At 42.9% G+C, this 27,571-nt stretch overlaps 1 protein-coding gene across 13 annotated transcripts in view; it reads right to left on the reverse strand.

The window, feature by feature from the left end:
• Positions 1-27,571, reverse strand: part of AUTS2 (activator of transcription and developmental regulator AUTS2) — a 974,917-nt gene that overhangs the window by 509,753 nt on the left and 437,593 nt on the right. For all 13 annotated transcript variants that reach the window (XM_037880130.2, XM_037880131.2, XM_043530919.1 and 10 more), the window contains 2 exons: positions 13,163-13,264; positions 3,595-3,630 (listed from right to left, as the gene is read on the reverse strand). In XM_037880130.2, coding sequence (XP_037736058.1) covers positions 3,595-3,630; positions 13,163-13,264 — 138 coding nt within the window. The remainder of the gene's footprint in view (positions 1-3,594; positions 3,631-13,162; positions 13,265-27,571) is intronic.

The following is a 27,571-nucleotide window of genomic DNA, read 5'->3' on the forward strand; positions in this document are numbered from 1 at the left end:
TATACATTCAATTTACATGAGACATGAGGTAATACCTTTTACTGGACCAACGTCTGTTGGTGAGAGAGACAAGCTTTCAAGCTACCCAGCGTTCTTCTGATCTGAAGAAGAGCTCTGGGCAGCTCATAATCTTGTCTCTCTCACCAGCAGAAGTTGGTCCAATAAAAGATATCATCTAACCCACTCTGCCTCTCTAATATCCTGGACCGACACGGTTACAACTACACAGCATACTTCAATTTACATGTCAACAGTATTAGGATATAGATTCCAGATAGTCTACAACTCTAATTATAGGGAGAATAGTAGCTCCTGTGTGAGTGTGCATGTGATGAATGAGCACATATATTAAGGGTAAGCATTCACCAAAGCTCCCAAAAGGTGAAACTGCTCTGGGGTTTTCCTCTCCTATTTTGTCTAGTTTAAGCATCCATTCCAATAGGTTTGATCCAAAAACTATATTTGCATATGTTCTCGTCTATGAACTTCCATTTAAACCTGATGCATTTTAATCACTTTAAAAAGCAACAGAACTAAAGAGAGATGAAAGAGCCTTGCTACTCAAAGCCAAGGAGTGACCAATAAGGAGGTACAAGTTATGGAGCACCCAGGCTTTCAAAAAGGGAACTCAAGGAGGACAGAAAAGATAGCAACGTTTCATAAGCGTGGGCATGCCTGTTATGTCATCTGAGTTGCCTGTTGATTTCACAACAGATGCAGCAATCAACACCTCAGCTTGCTTTCCTAAAAAGGGTGTGGATCGAGTGCCTGGTATACTTGGAGGGTGACTTTCCTCAGCAATGAAAACAGAAGGATGCCTGTGGGTTGAAGGGGTACCACAGTCAACTGTTAGCGAAGAGGAAGGGGGAGGCAGAGGCAGCAACAGGGCCGGATGATTAAAATACTGAGCTAGAAAGAAAGAAAGATTTTGTTACTTCTTAATTTACCAGCAAATCTTTGCTGCTTTATCCCTACCTCAAAGCTCACTCAGTTCTGCAGGAGATCTGCTTCCATCTGGCTTTCCAAGTTAGGTGTCAGAACTGGGTGGATGATGAAGCTAAAACTATCAGCCCATTTTCACTTACCGGATAGATGTTTCTTCTGGTGTGGCATGGGGCTTTCTGTAACATTGTAGTACAACATATACCAAACCACAATGCTTCTGAAGGTAAAGGGCCTTTATTATTGACTGATCTCAAAGCCCATGTTGTTTTAATTGAGACTCTACTCTAAGAGACATGGTTCTGACAGTCTGGATTCAAGTTAAAGCAATAAGACAGCCAGGCTCTTGCTGGTTAAAGGCTTTGTAAAAACATCAATTCAAGTTCATATTCTTTTGCATTTTGATAATACAATCATTGCATTTATCAGAAACACATGCCACGTTGGTCATTTCGGAGCATTTTTCTCATTGTCTGGTACTGCTGAACACATCTGGGTTACATTTGCCACATGTAAGTTAATAATGTTATGGGCTTTTAAAAAAAATTAGCAAGATAATCCTAAAAACAACCCTTTCCAAAATAAAGGGGGGGGGTGAACCTTTAAGTTTCATCCAAAATTGTTTAAGTGTAAAAATTACTTTACCAGGATAGCTACACTACAGCACTAACTATTGGTGGTATAGGAAGAAAAAGCAAAATATCACTGAGACTATACACAGTTAAGCACAACACACTACTGAAACTTAAGCGGTTTTGCCCCCACCCCAAGCCCATCTCAAACAGCAGCATTAAAAATGTGAATGTGTTGGCACCAGAAGAACTCAAAACCTCGTGTGTGTGTGTGTGTGTGTGTTTTTTTTTGTCACTCTTAACTTTGGAGAATTGGAAACTTTAAAGCTTTTGGATGAAGCACAGGGGATGCTGACACCCTCCAGATTTTCACTATAGTGGACCAACCCACATACAGTATGGTGTAAAAGGATAGCAGATGGCTTTTCTTCTGTTCCCTCTGCTTCCTAAATATTAAGCTGAACGTGTGCTCTCACATCCATGCATATTCAGCTCCCACAATAAGGAGACGAGGCTTTAAAAATTAACAACCCTCTTGTTCTCAGACTGTATCTAACCCATTCCAGAGCATATCTGTACTCCTCTTCATAACAGGTAAAAAATAAGTGTCCAGTCACAAAGGACGGCATTTACGCTAGACTATGGAAAGAGACTCAAGTTTTAGCCTTCATACAAGATAATTCTAAAGATGTTGAAGAGATTCCTCCCCCACCCCCACCCATGCATGATACATAATGGGGTTGGCTAAAGGAATGAAACAGCTTTTGCTGTTTCTTCTCATCTTAAAGTGATTTTGATTTTGCTACAGTAATGGGAACTACCACCAACCTTCTTCAACTGATAATGCTCTCTTCATACCTTTCCACTGGCAGAAGTGTTAACAATCACTTTAGGCTGAAGTCCGACTTAAATCCAGCACGACATGGCAAGCCTCCAAATGCTAACCAATTTTTCTGCTTGCATTCTACCCGTTACATGTGAGGTCATTTGCTATCCAGTTTAGTCTCGTATCTTTCTATGTAGGATCACAGACCCTACAGAAAGTAACTAATTTCACCATGTACTAATGAAAGAACATTGCTCTCTGGGAATCTGGACAGAAATACTTTAAAGTTTTTTCATCATGGACTCTGTACGGTTTTCTTTCCCCCTGTGTTTGATGAAAGGATGGGAGCAGTTTCTGATTACACTATTAACTATACACAGCACATGCTGTGGGAAAAGTCTAATTGCATTTCCCCCCACCTGTTTTCAGAAATATGTAATGATCTATTTCCTCTACAGATATTAGAAAGGCAGAAACACGCCCTGCTTGGGGAATATATCGTAAATTGCACTGAAAAGAGGAGTAACCACGTTCAATATAAAAATACCGGAGAAAGATAAACTGTCCACTGGATTCAATGGTGATAGAATAAGTCTTAACAGTAAACAAAATAAAAAAAAATCACACTTTGTGATAATAGATTAGATAGATTGATCAATCTTGTGCCTCATTCTCTTCTCACAATGTAAAAGTAGCATAATTCTACTGGAGTCAAAGGAGTGCCACCAGTGTCTTGCTAAAATATATACTCTAGTTTAACCTCTGGTTATGGGTCTTTGCGTAGAAATCACTGCTTGACATTCAGTTGCTTATATTATGCAGGGAACCAAAGTAGAAATAGATCATTATAATGGGTCCATCTGGGTTTAGAATCTGAGTCTATAAAAGAAATTGGAGTGAGGAAGAATCAAGACCCTTGAATCTCATATCAGAACTATGTAAACTGAGGCATAGGATTGTGTTTCATACTGCTTGTTACTATCAGACAAATTAAATATAGTGGTAATTTATATACTAATTAACCTGACAAGGTCAATTCATAAAACTATTGTCCAACAGGTCAATAATTGATTTTGAAATTGAAATTTTAGCTATAATTGATTACCTACAACAGGAAAAGAAGATGATCAGTAAATCTATGAGGCAGACTAAGGTTGGTTATTTATGCTTGTTTCAACATAATAAAGAGCTCTCTTTTCAGGAGTAATGTTAAGCTGTTCAGAGGCACATGTGTTGAAGTTGAAATACACTTACAAAGTAGCCTGTTCCCAAGCTGGAAGGAGCTGAGCTCTGCAATAAAACACAAAGACAAAATGGAAAGTCAGTGATGGTTTTTAACACGTTCCAATCCACATAGCTCATTACCAGCCCTTTCCAAGCTTTTCATCACTACATCACAGCACCAATGGCTGCCCCTTGTCATCTGCTACTGAAACAAACACAGTGATGCTTAATTTTTCCCTTTACATCTCTCAACGACTCTGAGATGGTAACGTGCTATTTACTGAATTCCAAGCTTCCATGGTGGACATAATTGCCAATTTATTTGACAGGCAGCTGGGTAATGAATTAATGATGGCATTTCGCCCTGCAATGAGACTTAACAGACACTCATCAACCAGCCTCCCTGACATTCAATACCCTGGACTCCAGCTACTCAGCTTTGTGGCCACAAAGGGGCAGGTGGGAGGAGGAAAAAAGATACCATAGACTGACTTCAAAATAAAAAGCCCGGTGGATTTGGATGACTTTTTCAGTGTATGACCTGTTTGCCAATTTATTCACGAAAGGCCCTGGTTAGTGCACACACTGCTTTTTTAAAATGAGACATTTTGTAAACATAATTAGAAGACTGAAATGTAAAGAACACGTGAGCACAGAGAAGCAGCTACAGTCAATGTCCCATTTCCCAGACATATAGTCACGAGAATTTCCAATTTAGACTTCCATATTTTTGACAACCCAAGGATTTTAGAAGAAAAATAAACAAACCAAAGTATAAGAGAGACTTTAAAACTCAAACCTCTAAAATAACAACAAACAACAAAGGAATCAGGTTTAAAATTTGTATAAAATAGTGTCATAAAATTCCGGTTTAAGGTGGGGGCATGACTGTAATCTCTATATTCACAGGAATTAGGGAGACCTAAGCACTTCAGTCACAATCCAGGTCACTGTCTATTACAGGGGCAGCCAAACTTACTCAGCCTCTGAGCCGCATATGACAATCTTCAGAATTTGGAGAGCCAGGGCTCAGCAGATTCCTGACAGGTGCACCCTGCAAGGCTGTAGCCATGAGAAGAACCCACTATCCCACCACCCCACTGCAAGGCAGAGGTCCCAAGTTCCCCCTGCCTGTCTGGTAGATAGAGAATAGGGGGAGGGGGCACCGCGAGCATCTACTTGAACTGTAAAAGAACAGCATGTTTCTCATGAGGCACAGTTTGGCCATCCCGATCTATTACATTATAGCACACGTCGTCCAACTGCTGATGGTCCCACTGCCTGAAAAGTTTCAAACCAGACTGGACAACACACAAGAAAATATGATGTAGAGAACCATTCTCTATGGTCAGGGAGATGGAAAAGACCACCTTGGGTCATCAAGGCTCTCTAACTTGCACAGCTTGGTCAATCCTTCTGTTCCCTGACAGTCTCACTTGCAATAATACGCCATAAGGAACGCCGGAAATAGCATGGACAAGACTTAACAAGCTCAGAGAAAACATGTAGTGTTTGCAACACCATAACCCTCTATTTCAAAAGCAGCTGCAGGGAGCCCTAACAGGGAGCCCTCTCTGTGCTAGGGCTCAGTCTTACAGTAAGTATAACTTTTGATCACTGCAGCACACCAATGAGAGAGAAATTAATGCCTGCTGAGACCTATGCTGTACCAATTTCCAGTGAATTCAATAGAGCTGGATTGTGTCAACAAGCTGAAGAGTCACAGCGAGGTTATTGTAAATAATTCAGTATACTATTGAGAGTTCACCAATTAAGGACCAAATAAAGAGGGTTGAAGTGATTCTCTTCAGTGCCATTAATTCTTGGAACCATAGTTACCTGAAAGATCTTTCCCTTTGACCATATCCTGAAGGGCACCTGTATTCTGACAACATCCACCTTCTAGGGGTTCTACTATGACATCTTAGGTGAGCAAATGACTGAACCTGGGCTGTGGTGGCTGTAAAGGTTTGCAGTTGACTCCCCTTACTGCTCTCCTTCAGCTCATGCATCCCCACTGCTGAAAGATTATAGTTGATGTTGTTTGATCAGAAATTTTCTTGTTTTCCACAGACAGACTCCATTAGCTAATCCTCCTTTATTTTTCCCTTTTAAAGGATGTCATTTGCTCTGGCTTTTAGCATTTTATTTTATTATTGTCTATTTTATGCTGTATAAACCTTACGACTTTACTGCAAAGTATTATAGGTGTACCATTATTCTTACTGTGCTGCCATAGTTCAGGTGACAATGATTTCCCTTCTAATTCCATTCTCTGACACTTGCAACTTTATAAAACTTGCACCTGCCAGGCTGAAATTTTCCAAGACTGGATTTTGCCCAAATGTAGGGGGAAGGGAAGGAGGGTTTGGTGAAAATTTCAGCAAAAATGGCTCAGACCAAGTACAAAAAGAGTAAGCTAATATATTTACCACAATATAATTCTTGTGACCTTTTCCATGAAAAGCTCCAGTGCTATAAAGGCTATGGGTAGAAAGTTGAAATTTAGCAATGAAATGGCCTTAATTGAAGAGAAATGCTTTTCAGTATTCTAGGGAAATTTGGTTTTGATTTGACTGCATTATGACCCTTTGAACATTGCAAGCCAGATATGGATAGTACGTTTTGCACAGGGATTTTGTGCATTGTGACAAGCATGTAGCTAAGAAAGCCTGCCAGTCTAGCTTAGCTGCGTTGTGTACTGACAGTGCATACAGGCCGAAGCAAGGACTATGTAAGCAGAAAGCCTTTGACCTTTTTGATGTCTCTCAATAGCTGTATGATCGTGCTACCCTGTTCTGAGCTTTGGTACAAACCGTTGAATGCATGCAGCATCTTTACATGCCCCATGCTGAGTCACGATCCTGCATTGGATGGCATTATTTCTCCTGCACATGGAGCGCCTATATTAGATAAAATGGTTTCACATTTCACCCGGTACAAAAAACAACATTGATACAGACCATCTGATAGTCACACAACCTCCAGGAGAAGCCTGCATCAGAAGCCCATGAGCAAAATCTGAGTCACAGGTCTTGCAGAGGCTCTCATTTAAAATAAATTGTTTTTCTTTTTCTTCTTCTTCAAGAAAAAAAACTTGGGGGCCAGGAGCAAAGTAGTAGTAATGCTCTTGGAAGTATCAGCTTATTGTGTACTGAAGAAAATTGCATCCTTCGGGTCTTGGAAGGCACAGTTATACCCATTTTGCATATATATTGTGCATTACTTGGGGAGCCGGGTGGGGAGAAGGGCTGTGTTGTACATATTTGTTCTGGCTATTGTTTATGCAGGTCTGACTCAATGAAGGAACAGTGGGTATCATTTCAATTTCTGATGTCAACATCAAATTACTTATTTAATTTCATGCCTGGCGAAGCATTGTATAGCTACACGCAGAATCATTTCACTTCATTTGTTATGCTGTGTTTTCTCGGCGATTGGCTTGCCTTCCAACTGACAGCTTTAATTACGACATGAATTTGATTGCACTGCCAAATTAACATAATGCAACAAAGCATTTAAGCTCCCAGACTCAGACAAAAAAAGAAAGACAACATGCAGCCCATCAGCTTCTTGTGCGCCCGCCCGTGTGAGCATAGACACACAGAGTTTCCTGGTATTATTCCAATTTTGATACCTCCAACAAAACAAAATATTCTGAAGGAGAGGAAATGCTAAGAGTTTAACAGCTGAGAACTCAAGGACTAACCCTCATTCTGGATTTTTTTTGGACTGAACATTATTGTAGAAGAAGCTGGAGGAAGAGAAGTGCAAATGTTCTAATATCTGAAGCTGAAACTGATGCGGCGGGTGATAAGATGTTGACTTTGTTGGGGCCTGGTGCCTTCACTCTTTAATCAGACCTCAGCATATCTCCCTGCGTGGCATTGAAGCTGGTCTCCCTTCACTCAGTCGCCAGCACAATCTCTTCTCTGGCTTTGGGTACCCTGTGCACTTGGAAACACACAGCCAGAAAGCACAAGAAACTGAGGCACCAAGAGAGAAGCGATGTGCTTTTCCAGGACCCTGAGATGAGATCTGCAGAAGCAGAGGAGATGCCATGTGTGCAGAAAGTTGAGGGGGTTGGGTAAAAGATGGAATAGGGTGTTTATTTTTTCCGGCCCGGATGTTTCTCATCCGGTTATCAAACTGGAGTTCTAAACAGCATGTTTTTGATGCCATTGGTGAGTCGTCATTCCTTATAAAGACCATCTCCTACCTGAGACCATGGAGGAGAAAAATAGCAGATTTTACTGTTGCTACCCATGATCTAGAGTAATCATATAACTCCTGTGAGAGGCCGAGAACAAGTCACATAGATCAGAGATGCCAGGACTCCTCAGCTATTTGTCACTATCCACATTTGTATGGTGTGCATCAAAGTTAGGGCTGGATGAACCATGAAAGATACAAGAATGGACTTCAATGGGATGACTCCTGTGCTTAAAGTTCACATGCTTAAATTTGGTTCACTGCTTTGCTGCATTGAAGCCAGAGTGCCCAGGATCGAGCTTTTGTGGGGAGTTTTGCAGTATGTTGACACTTCTACTCTGTCAGAAATAATAATCAGTGATATAGTAGACTCACTGGCTAATCCCCTTAACACTCTGGGATGTTTACCATCCAGGCCTGCTGGCTTCTATATGCTCATTTTTTATCCCAAGGATTCCCTTTCCTCCTCTGGCAACCGAGGCAAGGAAGGTGATCTCAAGTATTTCAAAAAGGGAAATCAAAGTTGAGTGAGTTCCAGGCTGAGGAAAAGAAAAGGCACTGCCATGTTGTCTTCAAGCAAAATCTCAACAGAATGAATTCCACTACTGGCAAGATTTTGATGAGATTAAAATGACTGTAGCGGCCTATATATTCCCAGCTACATGTAAGAAGAAGGTCTCCAAATTCTCTGCTTAGAGCCCTGAGGCTAGCTCTATCCAGAAAGCAGAGAGTAAACTGTTATTTCAAAAAGACTAGAGAAGAAGAGAGAGAGAGAGAGAGAGAGAGAGTGAGAGAGAGCGAGTGAGTGTGTGTTGGGGGGGCAGGTGGAAGACAGGTTTACAAACTCAAACAAAGATTTATCAGCTCACTGTCCAACAGTTGCTGTCAGGAGCTGTCAGGTAATCATTATCCTTAATTTACCAGAGGTCAAGTTTTCTGTTAATTAAATTCTTTTGGAGCATTCGAGGGAAAGGGGGTGCAGGAAGAGACGACGGAAATCAGTTTCACTGCACTGCATTTGACAAGAACATCGGGCAATTCCACTTCCTACTTTCTGATGCTATTTCAAAACTCATTATGAGAAAAGTCTCCTGATTAACATGGTCTTTTCATTGTATTATTTTCTTTTTGGTTTTGATCACTACTCTTGCAAGTGCTGCAGATTATCTGCTTGGATCTCATTAGGCTGCAAACGAATGATCCCTTGTAAAAACACTTTGACTTAATGTCTGTGTTACACAAGGACTGCAGACACATTTATAAAATGCACAGTTGAAAGATACCTGTCAGGAGATGGAATGATGCCACTGACAAGTGAGTTTGCAAACTGGTTACTAATTATACTATCTCCCTCTTTCTGCATCTGTCACTGGGCTATCACTTAGGCTTCTCATTAAAGCTCGTGAAGTTATCATTTCTATATCAACAGCTTACTTACAACCAGAGATTTGAAAATGGATTATCCATCTAAAATATATACGTTCCCTTTGTTATACATCTTCATGCAGGAACCATGCCTACTGTTCTAGCTTGTAAGACTACCACAATAGAAATTCATCATATTGAGAGTCCAAGATTTACTTTTGTGACCTCTGGGCTGATCTCAATGAGATATTTTAAATTTTACCCATATTTTCCACGGAGTACACAATCTCTTTGTGTATTTTTCCCCAGGTGAAAAGTGCCTATGTCAGAGAAAATTCTGCAGAGAGAGAAAGAGAAAGAGAGAGAGATCTTAGTCTCATCTATTGTTCTTTTCAGGACAATCAGCATTGGCAAATGAGATGCAGTCAGAAAGCCTGCACCTTTTAAAATGTATTATTTTAAAATAAGTATTAAGCTCTCAAATCTTGTTTGTTTGTAAGAATGGAATTCAAGGTGGGATCTCACAGAGCTGGAAGTGAAACTATCACAGCCGTTATCTGGGAATCCATCTTTTAAAAAACAAAGGTTTCTGCTGTAGCCTGAGAAGGAAATGTACAACGATATTTACTTTTCATAACTGAAAGAATCCGAAAAAGGCTGGAGGCCACTGCAAGCCCAGATAACAAGATCTCCATCTCATGCATGCTTCTTAGGTCTTAGCTGAACTGGCAGCAGTGGACAGTGATCCATGGGTCTCTTGAAAAGGCGTATTTAAATTGTGCTATGTTATCAAAGCGTGACAGGGCTTGCTATCAACTTAGGCAAAATAAATTTAAAAAATATTAATGAGATTATTCCTGGGATCCCCACTAGCTGATAATATAGTCCTCATGTGATCTCTTGGGTGTCTAATGGGAACTGAAAGTGTTTCCCTTCTCCTTTCCATTATCTGCATTGTGAGGTTGAAGACAATGTATTGCCAGAGGACACAGGATGCATGTATGTAAAACTAGGGGACTGGAATCAGGAGCACTGGGGTCTACTGCTTGCTCTGGTACTGACTTGCTGTGAGGCGTTCGACAAGTCTCGGTCTTGGGGTCCCCATCTCGAGTATGTTGCAAGGCTTGCAGAGAAGATGTTATGCAAGTCCAAAGTATTCTGGTCAGCCCCAAGCTGCAGTGCAGGCACATGACACAACCATGACTACAACAGTGAAGTACAATGGGTGTTGCCAAAGATCTAAGTCAATGGAAAATCTCAAATTACTTGCTGAACTCAATCTCCTCTCCTTTGATGGTATCTTATTGCACTGATAACAGCCTTACCGCATGGCTATAAAGGGCAGGCTTTAAAACTAACATGAGGCCAACCATGAAGGTTGAGTCTAAGGGAGGGATGGGCCGCTAAAATAATGGAGGAAGGCGAGAGAAAAGGTTTCATACCGTCACACCAGCAGTTTAGGAGGCTATTCCAGCCATACTGCATAGTGCAGCCAGAAGTAGCTCTGTACCTTGAGGATTACATTTGTCAGGAAAATGGACTAAAAAAGTTCTTCTTTTCTCAGTTTCATTTCTGCTCAACTTCATCTCGTCTGTGCAAGCCACCCTAGGTTACCTGTCTTCCAAATTTGAAGACCTATTTCTGAGTCTTGGGTATCATTTATTATGCACTAGACATATAGGAGCAGACCTTCAGACCCCAGATGGAGTGGGTCTGGTGAAATGATGATGAATTACACCAGCTGAGGATCTGACCAATTGAATATCCTATATATGAGCCATTGTATTTAAAAAAAAAAAAAATCCACCCCCAGGTTAGATGATCTGATGACAGCAAAAGAAGGTCAATTTTGTTCCCAGAATGTGTCTACTCCCATTCTAGGCATTGGTTGAAAAACTAATGCATAGTTTAATCAGTGAATGGTTAATACTCTACAACAGAGAGAGGAAGAAAGGTTTTTTTTTTTTTACATGGAGATACCCTCTCACTACTAATGCTTGCTCCTTCAACTGGAAGTTTGGCCGAGCAGTGGAGGCGAAATTTGTGCGGCTGTTTGCCATGTTATACCTGTTCAGTGAATAAAAACGACTTGAGTCTCCCCAGTTCCCCGATACCTTTTGCAAGCACGAAATTTGCTACAGTAAATATATTCCCCCCCTCTTCCCATCCTGGGGAAGAGCCTACAGTACTTATCAAACTACTGTTCACTGAGCAGCTAATTATATACATAATCATATAATTTTGTAATCAATGTATGGGTAACAGATTAGATCGGAGTTTCACTGGTAAAGTATCAGTATGAACAGAGGTGAAAGTAAGCCGGTACGCCCCAGGCCCTTTAAATTGCCACCAGAGCCCTGGGGAAGCGGCGGCGGGGCTCAGGTGGTGATTTAAAGGGCCCTGGGCTCCTGCCGCAGCTACCGACCCGGGCCCTTTAAATAGCCGCCGAAGCGGCAGCAGGGCTCCAGGGACAATTTAGATCCTGGGGTAGCAGTAGTAGCGGGGCTCCGGCGGTGATTTAAAGGGCCAGGGGCTCCCAGCTGCCTCTACTGCAGCAGAGCCCCGGTCCCTTTAAAGCTCTGCCAGAGCCTGGGGCCCCTGGGTAGCAGTGGCAGCCGGGAGCCCCCGGGGCTCCAATGGTTATTTAAAGGGCCTGGGGCTCCACTGCAGTAGCAGCAGCTGGAGCCCTGGGCTCTTTAAATCTCCCCCGAGCTCCCAGCCGCCTCTGCAGCTGGTAGCTCCGGGGTGATTTAAAGGGCCCGGGGCTCCCAGCTGCTGCTACCACAGTAGCAGCCCCGGGCCCTTTAAATATTGATTTAAAGGGCCCGGGGATGTAAAGCCCCTGCCTCTTCCGATAGAGGCCCCGCCTCTTCAGGTTGAGGCCCCGCCCCCTCCTAAGGACTCCGGAGTACCGGTAAATCCTTTAAATTACTTTCACCCCTGAGTATGTATCACTGATGAGTGTGTATCAGGCATGTAAGTAAAATAAAACTAACACAAGGCCTGCACGCTTTAGGTCTGTGAGATATGTAACTTGTCCACAGAAAGCTACAGAGGCCTCAAGCAGGTTGGCATGACTAGATAAGAGCCCTGTATCAGTAGATTATGAGATTACAGTAAAAGATGGGCTTGAATGCTGATGCTCTGGAACTATGCAGCAATAAACTAGAAAAATCTGCCACAATGTACCAGTTAATGCCACAAAATGCCCGACAGTAACATTTCAGGTGACTTGGTAATAACCTCAAGTTGCTAGGGTAACTCATCGATGTATATGTTAATGAGAACAAGGGGGATGAAGGGGCTAGCCTATGAGAGATGGGTCACCCTAAAATTCATGGGGTGTTGAAGCACAAATAAAGAAAGAGGGAATGTCACTCTCATGCACATGCATGAGCGTATTGGGCATAAAAGAAAAACCAGGATAAAAGCTTTTGCCTAGCCAGGGAAGCATATTAGGAGACATCCACCAGGGACGGCCACCTGATCATTATCCTACTCCTTTCGATGTTTGCCCAGGGGATGGGAGTATGAAATCATTGATGCTGGACAACTTATGGTTTATCTCTATCTGAGTATTTGCAGTAGTCGTGGTATCGTTTATCTGCTTAATGAAATTGTTAATAAAAGGACATTTGACAACTTGTGAGTGTATTACTTTGTGGTCGCTTCTTCTCATGGACTCCCAGAGTCTCCACATCTATTGATATTTATCATGGTGGTTCTCACCCTGTTAATCCCGATATCATAGTTGTTTGGGAGCTCGAATCTTGGGCACAGATCACTGTGGTCTAAGACACCAAGCTACCCATATTACAGAGGTTACAAGTGTCTAGTTCATTGCAACTTAACAAAATTAAGCAACCCTTTTCTTTCAACTGGCTGCAAGCAAGTGACCCCCCTGGGGCAGGAGGGGTTTAGGAGCACATTGCCCCCGGGGGCCAAATTCTGCCCTGATTTACACCCTTCAAAAAAAATGATGCAACTCAGGGCAGTATTTGGCCTCCGGAGTTTTACTTACGTCACTGAGTCTTTCCCGAGAGCTGCTCCGATGGAATCCTTTCGATTCTCCACTGGCACTTTCACTGTCACTGTCTCGGCAACTGTTCTGACCTGGCTTGAGCTGCAGAAGACAGACAGAGCACATACAAAAAGCAGAAGTTTAGATTGGCTCAGAAAACTTCTTCTCTGATGTTATTCCTTAGTCCCACTGCTGTGGCGCCTGGAGTACTACAAGGGCAAGATCCAGCCTCAGCATCCACAGGTTTCTTACAATCACAGACCTAATCTGAGTGGCATCGCAATTGCACGTGAATGTCGAGAGTAGTCTGCTGAAATACAAGCAGACAAGGTCCCTGTCCCAAAGAACTTACAATTTAAGTCCTTGAACCTGCAAACATTGAGCTACATAAATAAAGTTATTCACACCACTGAGACTGCTTGTTTTCATAAAGTTACCACCTCCCACCCCCGACTAAGCATGTGCACCATTAGTAAGAACAACTGAGGATCTAAGATCAACTGAAGACACTTTAGGGAGGTCATGATCTTCACTATAGGGATGTTTTGCAGGATTGGAGCCTAAATTCTTTACTTAGTTCTATAAAAGCTTTTTGGCCGTCCTATATATTCATAGGCCAACATATTCTATTTGTCAGCTTCCATATTTTTCTTGCGTTTCAAACGAATTTATAAAAGATTCATTATTACAGTCTTGGAGGTTAAAAAAGTCCCCAGTCTTTCTGCGTATCTGAGAACACGTACTGCCTTCAGATGCTGTAGATTGTACAAGTTAAACACTCAGAGTATTCATGCAGATAGACTGCTGTCTAAACATGATGTAATTAGTAGAACTGAGTGAATGCTGACAAAGCATGTTTCTATTTATCTACATTTCACGACCATTTGCTCAATTTTATGAAATAATTTGCTTCTGCCCTTTTGCATTATTTTCTGTGAACTTTTGTGTGACTGGGTTCTACTGGCATGAATATTTGTAGAAGGCAAATTTCAAAGCCATATATGGAAACTGAATTTTAAATGGACAGACTATTTTGCACCAGAAGCGCATGTAGGAAGAATATTATGTGATTGATCAGACCAAATCTCAACCTAGCAACAGTTCAAGAATGAATACCAAATATTGGCATAGATGTATGCACAATCAACTATAAATAATTAGCAAAACAACTAATCTAATTCTTTCTACTAATGAATAAATTCAAGGTGATTGTGATCTGCTCACAGGTATTCCATGAATAGCAAAACAAAATCTAAAGATGGGATTTTCAAAAGTGCTTGGATACATTCTTTATTGGGAATTATCCTCTGAGCACAAATATTTATAAATATGTCCAAGGAGTTCTCCATTGTTTCAATGTGCTTTCTGGAGTATACCATGAACACCACTGTTCTGTCTTGTCCATACAGGAGCTGAGAACCACAGCATTTCCAGCCCCTATCAGTTTCAGCAGCAGAAACCAAAATGTCTCCATTCACAGAACTACATCTTGTTGTCCAATCCAGTCTCTTATTCTTTTACTTTATTCACTTTTCTCTGCTTTTTTATTTCTGGCCTATTTGCCCTACAAAGCGTGCTGCAAGATTTCCTTAACACACACACACACACGTACTCTCTTCTCCACCCCTCATGGGTTTACCACGTGAATGCATGAAGCATCTTGGAACTTGTGTCCTAGTAGTAGATTGTCACTACCCTCCCCCACTCACACACACACTTTGGTCCAGAACAAACTGCTAGGAAAAGTGGGCACTCTGCAACTTGTATTTCCTGCTATGAAGGCAACTCACCTTCAACCTCACCTTCTCGTCAGCTGTATTCTGAGACAACTGGTTTTTTACACAATTTAAACTCCTTTAAAGGTATTCACATCAAGAAGCTCATATCCCAAGACACTAGCAGAATGTATTTTGCTCTTGCTAAAAGAAAGGTAGTCCAGTGGACTGGGGTGCAGAGAGGGGGAAGGCACCTGGTATTTATGCCAATGCCCTAGTATGTAATCTTAAATGAATCACTTCACCTCTGTGCCTTCATTTCCTCAACTGTTAAATGGGGATAATGAAACTTCACCTCCTTTGAAAGTGCTTTGAGACCCTTGGCTGAAAGGTGCTATTTTAGAACTGGACATTGTTCTTAAACAGTACTTCACAGATAGGGTTGCCAACTTTCGAATTGCAGAAAACCAATACCCTTGCCCCGCCCCTTTCCTGAGGTCATGCCCCTTCTCCGAGGCCGTGCCCCCCACTCACTCCTCCTTCTGTTGCTCGCTCTCCCCCACCCTCACTCATTCATTTTCACTGGGCTGGGATAGACAGTTGGAGTGTGAGAGGGGGTGAGGGCAATGGGGTGGGTCCAGAAATGAGGGGTTTGGAGTACAGGAGGGGGCTTTGAGCTGGGCCAGGGGGTTGGCATGCGGGAGGGGGTGTAGGCTCCAGTAGGGAGTTTGGGTGCGGGAGGGGGCTCAGGGCTGGGGCATGTGAGGGGATAAGGGGTGCGGGCTCTGGGCAGTGCTTACCTCAAGCAGCTCCCGGGATAAACGGCTGGCATGTCCCTCCAGCTCCTAAGGGGAAGGGCGGCCGCGGGGGGGGCTCTGCACACTGCCCCACTGCAGTTCCGGGACAATGGGAGCTGCGGAGCCGGCACTTGGGGTGGGGGCAGCATGCAGAGCCCCTGTGACAGGCAGCTTCCCGGGAGCTGCATGGAGCCGGATAGGGAGCATGCCTTAGCCCCGCTGCACCACCAATTGGACATCCAGCAATTCACAGACCATTTAAAATATAAACATGCAACATCCACATTTACCGTAGGAAATTCAGAACCTTTTCAGCAGTCACCTATGGCTCACTTATTTGACCACAGCCCACTACCAATTGGGTGTCTTGTGTGCATTCATTTGATAGGCCTTTTGATAGTTGGGCTCTTGAGGTATCCCCTCAGGAGCCCAACTGCTAAATCTGTAAGAAAGTTTTGGGGGCAGATCCTCAGTGAGTAGAAATGCGCTTAGCTACCATGATTTTACTCAGTTGAGACACTCCACGTCACGCTCTTTATAATGGAACGCAGACTGACTGGGGCAGGAACAGCGGTAGCCTCCTGGTGCAGACTCGTGACTGTGTGTGTGCAGACTCAGGTTCATGGGACAGAGGGGAGAAGCAATTAGGGAAAAAAACTTTCCATAACCCCTACCCACAAAGAAGCAATTATTTCATATCCTCTAAAGACAAGCTAGCTGGACTCTGAAGGCCAGAAATGCTCTCAATCAATGTGGGGTAGCAGCTAGAGTTCTCTGAGGAAAAACACCTCGCTGCAGCAAGAATGGATGCTCATAAGAGATGAATGTTCCAGAAGTTCTGTCAGACCTCCCTAATATCCACAGTTCCTGCCTCACCATATGCTCATCCTTTTTGTTTCGGCTAAAACAAAAAGGAAGCTCTTGGGTCCCTCTAGCACAGACGTGGGCAAACTTTTTGGCCTGAGGGCCTCATCGGGGAATAGAAATTGTATGGTGGGCCATCAATGCTCATAAAATTGGGGTTGGGGTGTGGAAGGGGGTGAGGGCTCTGGTTGGGGGTGCGGGCTCTGGGGTGGGGCTGGGGATGATAGATTTGGGGTGCAGGAGGGTGCTCTGGGCTGGGATTGAGGGGTTTGGAGACTGGGAGAGGGATCAGGGCTGAGGCAGGGGGTTTGGGCATGGGGAGAGGCTCGGGGGGCAGGCTCCAAGCGGCACTTACTTCAAGCGGTGCCCAGAAGCAGTGGCATGTCCCTTCGCGTGGAGCGGCCCTTGACCCTGCTAGAATGCCACAGCGGGGCCATGGGACTGCTTCCGGGAGCCGCGTGGTATGGCCCCCGACCCTGTGCCCTGGACCAGGGCCATGCTGTGGCTTCCGGGACTGCGTGGTGCAGCCCCCGACCCGGCGCCCTAGCTAGAGCGCCAGAGCGGGGCCGAGGTGCATGGTACAGCCCCTAACCCAGCACCCCAGCTGGAGTGCGGCGAGCCCCAGACCCTGCTCCTCAGCGGGAGCTTGCGGGCCGGCTTAAAATGGCTCGTAGACCGAATCTGGCCCATAGGCCGTAGTTTGCCCACCCCTGCTCTAGCAGCTGAAAAATTAAAAAAAGAAAAGAAAAAGAAAAAGAAAAAAGCTGAGATAAATGTTTATAATGCATTATCCTAACTAACTTAAGTACCATGGCTAAGCCATAAAATCTCAGATAAACACAACATTACTGCAAACATAATGCCTTATCAGACAGATCTAATGGATCTGTTTTTGGGGTCATAACTAATTCAAGAGGTCTAATCCTTCATATATAATTCACAGATCTTATCTATGACCAAGATGTACTGTAACGTTACGGCCCCAGCTTTAAAATTCAGCCACCCTCAGGAAAATAGATCAACTTTCACTGACTCAGTATTGTGTCAACACCTGCTTGGTGGTAGAAAAACTCTGTTACTGAGGCTTGAAGATTTATTTTTTTTAGCAGCAGTTTTTCACATATTTTTACACCAAAGTTTTCGGTCTCTATTTTATTTAACAAATATTTTCCTGTCTCACTATTTAATCATCAGAGCTTTTAACTACAGTAGCAGCTTTCCTCTCTCAGCACCTGCGCTTAGTTCTCTTCACAGAGAAGAAAATGTACAGAATAGCTTAATATAAAAAAACCCCAACACTGTGTGAATATAAACCCAGTAATAAAAGCAGCAGCATTGTTTCATTGTTGCAGGAAGCCATCTTTTTTCTGTGCCAGATTGTATGGTCAATAGGTCCTTCAGTCATTGGGATTCTGATCTAATTATGCTGGTTAACCATCTTTAATACCCAGCCAGGAAATGTTTTGATCATTGTTTTCATTGCTCTTGCTGAAGACTCTAACCAACTCCCGTCACGGCAGGGCTCAGCAGAAACTTGATTTATTTGGTGCACAGCTTTCAAGAATTAGCTAGCAGCACGGCTCGTTTTTATAGGTCTCCCATTAGGTGGTGAGTTCCAGCTAGTTACAGGGAGAGAAGAGAAGCCCAGCAGATGTCATTTTTCCAGACACAATTTACAGAAAGTCAGAGGATATGACCGAGATATCTGAGCCCAGAACTCGGGACGAACAAAGTGAATTGTGTAGACTGTAGAGCAAACTCAGAAGCAAGTCCAGGTTAAGATTTCTCATTTCTCCCCATTTTCCTTTATTTCTCCAAGCAGAGATTTTCTCATGCCAGACTGCTGCGGGTTTTCCTTTTATTCCAAAAAGGAATAAGAAAGTATCAAACTGTACTGTACTAAAAAAATAAATAAAGACAAAAATTGGCCCAATACCCTCTTTAAAGACACTGAAACGTACACATGGCCACGCATGTGAGGACAGTTTAAATGGACAAGCAATCTCTCACTACAGTCTATTCACACAGATTCAGCTAGTCAAAGTTAAAGAGAAACTGCAATAACATAATCCTAGCGAAACCGCCTGCAAATAAAAGGCTAGATCCTCACATTCTGGCACGGGCAGCGGGTAAACCTACCCCTGGGGGAGGCTATCTACCTGTCCCGCTTCTTCTGCCCCAGGCCCCGCCCCCTCTCTGCTCAGCCCACTTGCCATGTTCCTCCTTTCCTCCCCTCTCCCACATGAGGCCTCCACTGCCCACAGGGACAGGGCAAGCGGGGGCCTCACAGGGGACAGGATGGAGGAGAGGAGGGACATGGCAGGCGGGGGAAGCCTCTCGGGGGTTAAGGGGAGGAGGGACACAGCGAGTGGCAAGGACCTCTGGGAGGTGGCGGGGAATGGAGAGACTCACTGAGACAGTGGGGGCCTTGGGGAAGAGGTGGCGCACAGATCGGAAGAGGCAGAGCGCAGGCAGGGCCACCGCGGCCCCAGCGGCTGTGCCGGGGAGGCTAAGCCTCCCCTGGCTTATTATATCCACCACTCATGCATTCTGGATGAGCTTGGAGCACCGCTCTGCTAGCACCAAACAGCCTAGTCAACAGTTAGGTGGCGCACAGGAACTACGACTGATCCTATACCATTCCTCTCCTGGGAACTAGTGCAGGGGACAGAGCCAAGGGAAAGGGTCCCCTTTGTGAGTCTCTTCTATGATAATGCCTACTGCAGGCCAATGACAGCTGGCACAGTTGACAGCAGCCTCCAGACTACACTACACGGGGACCCTAGCCTGCTGCTGAGCTGGACAATGATCAGAGAAGGGTTTGCAACTAGCATCTTTTGACTCCTTGCTCCGGGGCTACACTGAGGGCTCCTTAGCCACACTTCAGAATATGGCCATGCGGGTTTTTACAAAATCAAACAAATGCTTTCATGATCCAAAAATGCCAGCAATGAAGACTTGGGATTGTTTCACAATGTAATCCTACTCCTGCACTATTAGAAACCCAAGTAATACAGAATTGTGCTTGTGTACAGAGACCATAAAGTGAGACTGAACACACACAGAAAGTGAAAGTGAGCACTCTAGTTCTATTTGCCCAAGTTGAGTAACATGGGGATCACGTGTTGGAAAACACATTTGCAGTTTTAAAACTTCCCCTTTGGTGATGTTTAGTGTCATCAGCAACGAAGGGGTTGGTACTGAAGGCCAAGTATTAAAAAAAAAATTTCCCAGGTACCTGCATTTTTCTATTAAAAACAACTTGCAATGATAGAAATAAATGAGAAAAAAATTAGAAAAAAAGAGAAAGAGGTCTCGTGGTTAAGGCACTAGACAGGGACTCAGGAGATCTGGGTTCAATTTCTCCGTCACATAGACTGCCTGGGTGACCTTAAATTGTCTGTGCCTCTCATCTCTCTGCCAAACGAGGATATCATCACATCTTTTCTCCCACCCTTTCTGCCTGGTCTACTATTTAGACTATAAGATCTTTGGAGAAAGGACTCTCTCTTATATGTGTCTGTACAGTACCCAGAACAGTGATGCTGTAATACAAGTAATACACCTGCACGCTCACACAAAATGCTTGAGAAAATGTCATGATTAAAATGAAAAAAAAAAAATACTAACACACCCACCTGTTTTTTGTTGTTGGTCCCCTCCCGCCCCATCCCCGAGTTCCTATCAGCACATTCTAAAGATACCGTCTTAGGAGAACTTAAGTTTGGTCAAAGGCACTGAGCTGCTTGCCAGCAGAATCAGAAATATGGTAAGACAGACATGAGCTACTATGGAGCTTAGTGTGAGGAACATGCAGAGCTGAAACTGCTGAGGGGCACACAGGGAGTTATAGAGATATCGAGCTTGGCTTTCAGGAAGGGCGGTCTGACAGTGTCAGTTAGTTACTGTATCAATAGATGAGAGAAAAACAGAGAGATTAGTTGAGGTTTGAACGCATGGTCAAATCACAAAGAAACTGACCAAAAATTGCTAGGTTTCTGAATAAACCTATAGTTTTCAAAATGAATACAAGGAGAGAAATGTACAACCGCTCTCTCTTAGTGACACTGTAATAAGCGTTGGAGAAACAGAAGAGGAATGGATTGCAGATAATGCTGGATGACATAGAAACACAAAGGAGATTCTGGATATGAAGGGATTTTTGCATGCAACCATCATGAATATCAATGCAAGTTGTGTGCACACCGATGAGATAATGGGGCACTTAAATCCATGAGAGTCAAAGAGCAACCTAAATACCCAACACTACCCACAAAGAATTAAGCTCTGCATTATGCAGTATATTTATCTACTAGCTTGCTATGTTGAAGATAAAGATTGATTTAAGTTAAAGGCAAAAGTTGGCCTAATTGCACATCCTTTACGGTATTTATAGAGGCATAGGACTGTAGATACAATATCAGTCAGGCAACTCAGAAATGATGCATGGACACAAGAGGGCAAACCATAAAATATTATTCAGGAAAACTCATAAAAATAGGGATCCTTGTTGGTTTCTTTGCCTCTGGGCAGGACAATGGAGGAGGGAGATAATCATGATAGGGGAGGAGACAGAAAGAATGAAAGTGCCAAAGACCAGATAGCAATATCCTAGGAAGTTGGTTAGTCTCTAAGATGCCACTAGCACTCCTTTTCTTTTTGCGAATACAGACTAACACGGCTGCTACTCTGAAACCAGTCTATTCTGCTAGCTCCCTTAGGCAGAGGTTTTTAAAGGTATTTAAGCATCGTAGCGCTCAGTGCCACTGCGCCGAACCGATTTTGGAGCCTAAATCTCTTTTCTCAAATGGATTTAGGCACTTGTGAATCTAAATCTGAATGGAATTGAGGCCCCCCTAAGTGCCTAAATTCCTTTTGAAAAAGAGATTTAGGCTCCCAAATCTGTAGGTGTTGTGGCCCTGACCCCACGCCCCAACTCCCCAAAACAGCTTAAAAAGTCTGGGCCTAAGCCACTTCATACAATTCCATACTGCTGATGACTGGTTAGTAGGTAACGAAAAGCAAAGTAAATAAATCTCCTGAGAATTAAGTGAAAACCTTTTTCACAGAGCTTCTGGAATGTGTCAAAAACACCCCTCATGCTGCTCTTCTGAGCTACTTTTTGTTTATTTATTGCAACCCCACACCATTTGGCAGCTCTAAATCTAGACGATGGTATAGTTCCGAGGCACCCGAGTTTCTGCATCATACGGAATTATAGGGTTATTTCACTACATTGTACTTTTAAACTAGGAATAACAACACTTCTACCCATTGTAGTGCACTCAGCAAGCTAAGCCTTTACCAGAGCCTTAGAAGAGGACACCTTCTTCCCAAGGGATAGAATAACCTTCCTGCCAGGAGTGGAATTAGACTCTCATTTCTGCCTGTCACTCTTTATTTACACAGCTTTCGCAAGGACAAGAGAATCGAAAATTCTTTGTGATCCAACTTCTAGCTGGGTTAGCGCTGTCTGTGGAATAAAATGGATATGCATACATTCAATTAGCAATAGTTTATCCTGATTACTATTATTTGTTAAAGGCCAACAATAATATCTGTCCCTACATAGAACAAGTCTGGGTCTCTGTGTGCTACTGTAATACAAAAAATAAAAATAATAATAAATCCACATGCTACCTCCAAGACCATCTAGATCAGGGGTTCTCAAACTGGGGGTCATGACGCCTCAGGGAGTCGTGACGTTATTACACGGAGGGTCGTGAGCTGTCAGCGTCCACCCCCAAATCCTGCTTTGCCTCCAGCATTTATAATAGTGTTAAACATTAAAAGAAGTAATTTAGAAGGGGGTCGCAATTTAGAAGGCTTGCTGTGTGAAAGGGGTCACCAATACAAAAATTTAAGAGCCACTAATCAAGCTGCTCCTTCCAGACATGCCTGGAAAGTAAACAAAAAACAGGTCAGCCTTGCACTAAATCCTTGAGAGAACAAATCTGGGTCTGGCTGATCAAGGGGCTGGAAGTGTGATCCAGAGTCAGGGAACTTCACAGCGGATACCCAGCTGGCAGTTCCCTTTCCATTTCGGCCTGCAGCGCTGCAGCTCCAGTGCTGAGTTCAGGTGGGAGAAAGAGGCGGTCTCTTAGGGCTCTGGAGCACAAACCATTTAGGACTGAGTGGGTTAAAAACCAACACCTAGAATTCCACCCCACATGCCAGCATGCAGCCAACGCAGCTCACAGGGCACTGGTGTTTGTAGTGTAAATTTCCATTACAAGTGCATTCCACACCTGCCTTATGTTTCCAGCAGGTCTCAAAAGATATAGCCAAATGCCAGGTGAACTACAAAGAGCGTTTTTATTGAGATCATAACCGCAGTGAGCGCCACATCCAAGGACATTATTGCACCCTTCTTTGGGGGCGCACAGCAACAGCCTACACCCAAGCAAGACACTGATCATGTGAGCTTTGGTCACAAGCAGCACTCAGGCCTCTTCAAGAAGTTATTTTGTATTTCTTTCTTATTTGGGATCCCAAGAGGGCTTACTTCAAGTGAGCCAGGGGAACGAGTAAGCGTTCCCGGGCTCAAACTTGGACCCAACCCCACTGGATCCCCCAAGCTTCCAGTAGATCACCAGCCAAGCCATGAAGTGAAAATCCTCTTCTTTTGATCATAAGGCGAATAGCTGGGAAGGTTGTAATGTGGATTCATGCTTTATTCATCAGCATCTGTCAGGGCAGGAACAGTCTGGTTACAACAGGAGACCAGGTTCAACATAATCATCACATGTGGATGTTTGTAATGTTGCTGTTTTTGATGCCCTGAAAGGCTTTGCCAAAACATTTTCTGCCAGTGGTGTCACCATATGCTCGGAGGTAATTGATCTTCATGTGCTAGGAAGAGGAAAAACTAAGTTTCCAAAAGCCTCTGATCAGGGTGCTTAAAAATGGATGATTTAAAAATACCCAAAATTCAATTTAATAATTAAAAGTGAAGATTTCACCTCTTTCTGTGTACCATTCCTGATTTTTGTTGGAGTATTATTTAAGTAGTTTCTCTCCCCTCTCCAAACTCCTTTTACAAGAAATTACAAGAACATGTAAATACAGATAGTTTTCCTTCCTCCATCCCCACAATAACATATGTAAATCTAACTGAGGTTGTCACTATAGCTATAAAACAATATCAAATGGATACAAAATCATACAACAGAAGTGACTATGTTTCTAGTTTAAAATAATGGCCATTTCCAGTTCCCTTTTGACCTGATCTGAGTTGCTCTTGCTTGATAAGTAAGTTTCGGTAGCAAAACTCCATTGAAATCAATGGAGATGCATCTATTTACACCAGCAGAAAATGTGTCTCTTTCTCTGCTATTGTTATACTCAGAAGCCAAGTCAAAGAGGTGGATTAAGTGTTCTGATTGTGTTCTTCTCACAGTGATAGCAGCAGAAGTCAGGAGCGAGGGTAAATGGTACACTTGCCTTAAAAAAAACATACATCAGCAACAACAGGAGCTGGCATGCGTTCCTTCAGCCTTTTTTCCTTCATTATCTGGTTTGAAATCTATTTGTGGATGTCCAGGCAAAGATGCTTTGAAGTAGCTCTATTTTATCTAAGTTCACAGAGAACAGAGCCCATTTTTTGTTTTGTTTTTTCTTTTCTGTAATTGTTTACACAGAAATCAAAGATAAACCTGGCATAAACACCTCGAAATGGGGTCTTAAACTCATACATACTATATGCCACATATAAAGTGTAAAAGACTTGCTCGGTACTCTGCCACTTGTTAAAACAAAGATATGAAACAGAAATCTGCTGGCAATTGTAATAAATGAAGCATATTTCAGTATACTTTAAAAGCTGAATTGCAAAAAAAAAAAAAAAAGAAAAAAAAAGAAAAAAAGACTTTTTCTGACCCTTTGCATTTTGATGGTCGCACAGTGAGAAATATGGCCTTTACAATTACAATCTGGCAAAGCACTCCATTATACCCATCACTCTCTCCAACCAGCTTCTAAAAATCACAGAATCTCAGACAGCAGGGCCAGAAAAGATTACTAAGGTCCAACCCGCCTGCAAGGAGCCAAACAAAGTTGTGAGGACCCGGATGGAATCTTTCTCCTCCTTTAAATACTTCTCACACTCATTGTTGAACATTCTTCTATTCCACCTCTTCTGCCAGGGTCTCTCTGTCTGCTTATGTGCCAAACTCCCTTTCGTCTTCCTTCAAATCCCTCATCAAACACGGTTCTTCTAAGAAGCCTCTCAATGACAAATATTGAGAACTTATTCTAGCACCTCACATGTGTACTGTCAATTGCTGTGTGTATTTTTATATGCATCTATGTCCATATAGGCTTGGGTTCTGTATCTGCTTTAATAGAGCGATGTCAGTTTACATCAGCGGGTAACCTTGCCCATAGACATGATATGAGTTTATTTTGTGTGCACGCCCAAACTCGACTGTAAGCTCATTGCAATATGAACAGGGTCTTCGAATAGGTGCATGTGAACATTCAATAAATAGCAATGCATTCTCTCCTCTGCCATGCAAAATTTAGAAGTGTAGAGGATCACCACATAGCAGAGATTTCACCAGCACATGAAAGACAAGAAAGGCCTATTTCTGAGCATTTGCCATTTTCCAGGACTATCCTGTACTTCTCTCTCACTAGAATTTTATCAACCCTTTAAGTATTTATAGTGATAGTGTACCAGTTTCCCGGAGACCCTATTCCAGATGTATTTGACATCTCTCAGGTGTTGAGCTTTTTGGCTGCATTATCCAGCAAAGAATGAGCAAACCCCAAATCCTTTACTGAGAGTTTATCTACAGCTATATAAAATATCAAAAAAGAGACGAGAAAGACATACCATCCCATTTAGCAAGAAGTGTCTGACATACAACTCACTAGGGAGAAACAGCTTGGTCTCTGATTGACTTTGAAATGTACAAGCTACTGGAGGAACACAAGGATCTTGGGAGGTAAAAATGAATCACACGATGGCACAGAAACAAACAGGCCAGAGTCATAAAGCCTAATGACACCAGGGCTTTAGAACTGTCTGCTTGCCTCTGTGGGGTAGGTTGATGAGTCTCAGCCAAATCCCTAATGCAGATGCACATGTCACCAGCAGGGGTGACAGGCATTTGTGAAAATCTTATCCAAGTCCCAAGGTAAGATGATGAGATTTTGGCTCGTAAGCCACTTGGATGCTTTTGAAAATTTCACCTAATCACAATTAGCACTAAATGGCAGTCTCAGTAGACACCAAAATTAAATAGGCACAGAAAAGTGACTGAACTATCCCCGCCTGCAAAGAGATGGCGTCTCTTGCGGCCCACTGGCAGGAACTTGTCGGGAAGCTTGTATTTCCACTACCTGCGCTGCACCTGATCTGTGATAAGTTCCTGACTCAGCAAGATCTTCAAGCAAGTACCTAAGTATGTGAGCTGCTCCGCTGAGGTCTACCTAAAATAAGAATGAAATGAGACTATTCACATACTTAAAGTTAAGCATGTGCCTGCTGAATTGTGGCTCATTTTTTAGTGAAAATCATAAACATGGAATTCTGATCATTAAAAAAATTGGGAGGGGGGATAATAAAGAGGAGGGGGGAAATCAGTATTCATGGATGGACCCTAGGATGTTTGCCATTGTTTACTTTAAAAAAAGCTCTAAAAAGCCCTGCTATTTCATATTTCAACATAAGCCCCAAATAAATATTTAATGCCTTGGTTGCATAAATGATGATTTCAAGGTTGAGCTATTGGCTTAAATATATAATACTATTTTCAGTCATTTAACTGGCCAGCCACATAAATTATTCAGGATTTAAAAGTCATCCTGTGGTCTAGGTACTAGGAGAAAACTAGGAAGTTGTAACTATAATGACAAATGCAGGGTAAGATCAATCAAACCACATGATCTCTAACACAAACAAGCAGCAATTAAGCAGCAATCGAGAGCAATGTGACTGTGGTTGATGTCCTTTTAGGCCAATACTTTCAGTCCAAAGAGCAAAACTTAATAATGCTTTGCAATTTATCAAGGGAACCATAACTCTGCTTGCTCTCTATGACTTGGCTAAGAGACTAGGATGACAGTATTTCTTTATAATTTAATAATGTGAAGGCAAGAGAGAGGAACCATAGGAATACTACTTCATATTCTATAATATCTGTACATCTATTTTTCCACGTGCTGAATGATAGAAGCAAAAGTCATAGTAATATATACCCCAGTTTCAATTTGTCAGCAAGGAGGGGAAGCTAAAATGTCTGGCAAAGAAGAGTCTAACTGAAGGAGCACAGAAGGGAAGGGACTAAACCATCAGAATTCATTAGCACTGTCATTGATGTGGAGATGCCTTTAGAGATGAAGAGGAGGAGTTAGTTACCACAAAATAGCTCAGGAGAAAAGCAAAGGGAGGAACCCTCCTTTAAATTGCTTTAAATGTGGATTAGCTTCTGCTAGATGGCAAGTTGTCAAGTGCTTATCTACTATCTACTCCACCCTTCTTTACAGGCAATCTGTTAGAACAAAATAGCCTGTTTTATTATTTTATTTGACATGTTTATTACGGCAGTGCCTAAGGACCAGCCAAGAACTGGGCCCGATTGCGCTAGGCGTTGTCCAAACACAGAGTAGTAGAAAGTCCCTGCCCTGAAGAGTTTCAGTCTAATGGTTTGTGCATGCTAGCGCTTATGTTGCTATAACTTATGTAGCTCAGGGAGTGAAAAAGCCACCCCACAGCAATGTAAGTTACACTGACCTAAGCGCCAGTGCGGACAGCACTATGTTGGTGGAGACCTCCTCTCGCCCGCATAGCTACCGCCTATTGCAGAGGTGGATTTAGTATGCGGATGGGAGAGTGCTCTCTCTCTCTACAGCTGCGCCCCTGTAGCAATTCTAGTGTAGACTAGCCCTAAATCTAAATAGACAAGACTGACACAGGCTGGGGAAAGAGGATGAGGATGACAGCAAATGGCATGTTATTTCTACATGGATTTACTTACTTTGGGTGGATTTAGTTAGGAGGGAGGGGGATCAGGTGAAGGGAAGGGAAA

This window comes from Chelonia mydas, chromosome 17 (assembly GCF_015237465.2).
Source record: "Chelonia mydas isolate rCheMyd1 chromosome 17, rCheMyd1.pri.v2, whole genome shotgun sequence".
NCBI lineage: Eukaryota > Metazoa > Chordata > Testudines > Cheloniidae > Chelonia > Chelonia mydas.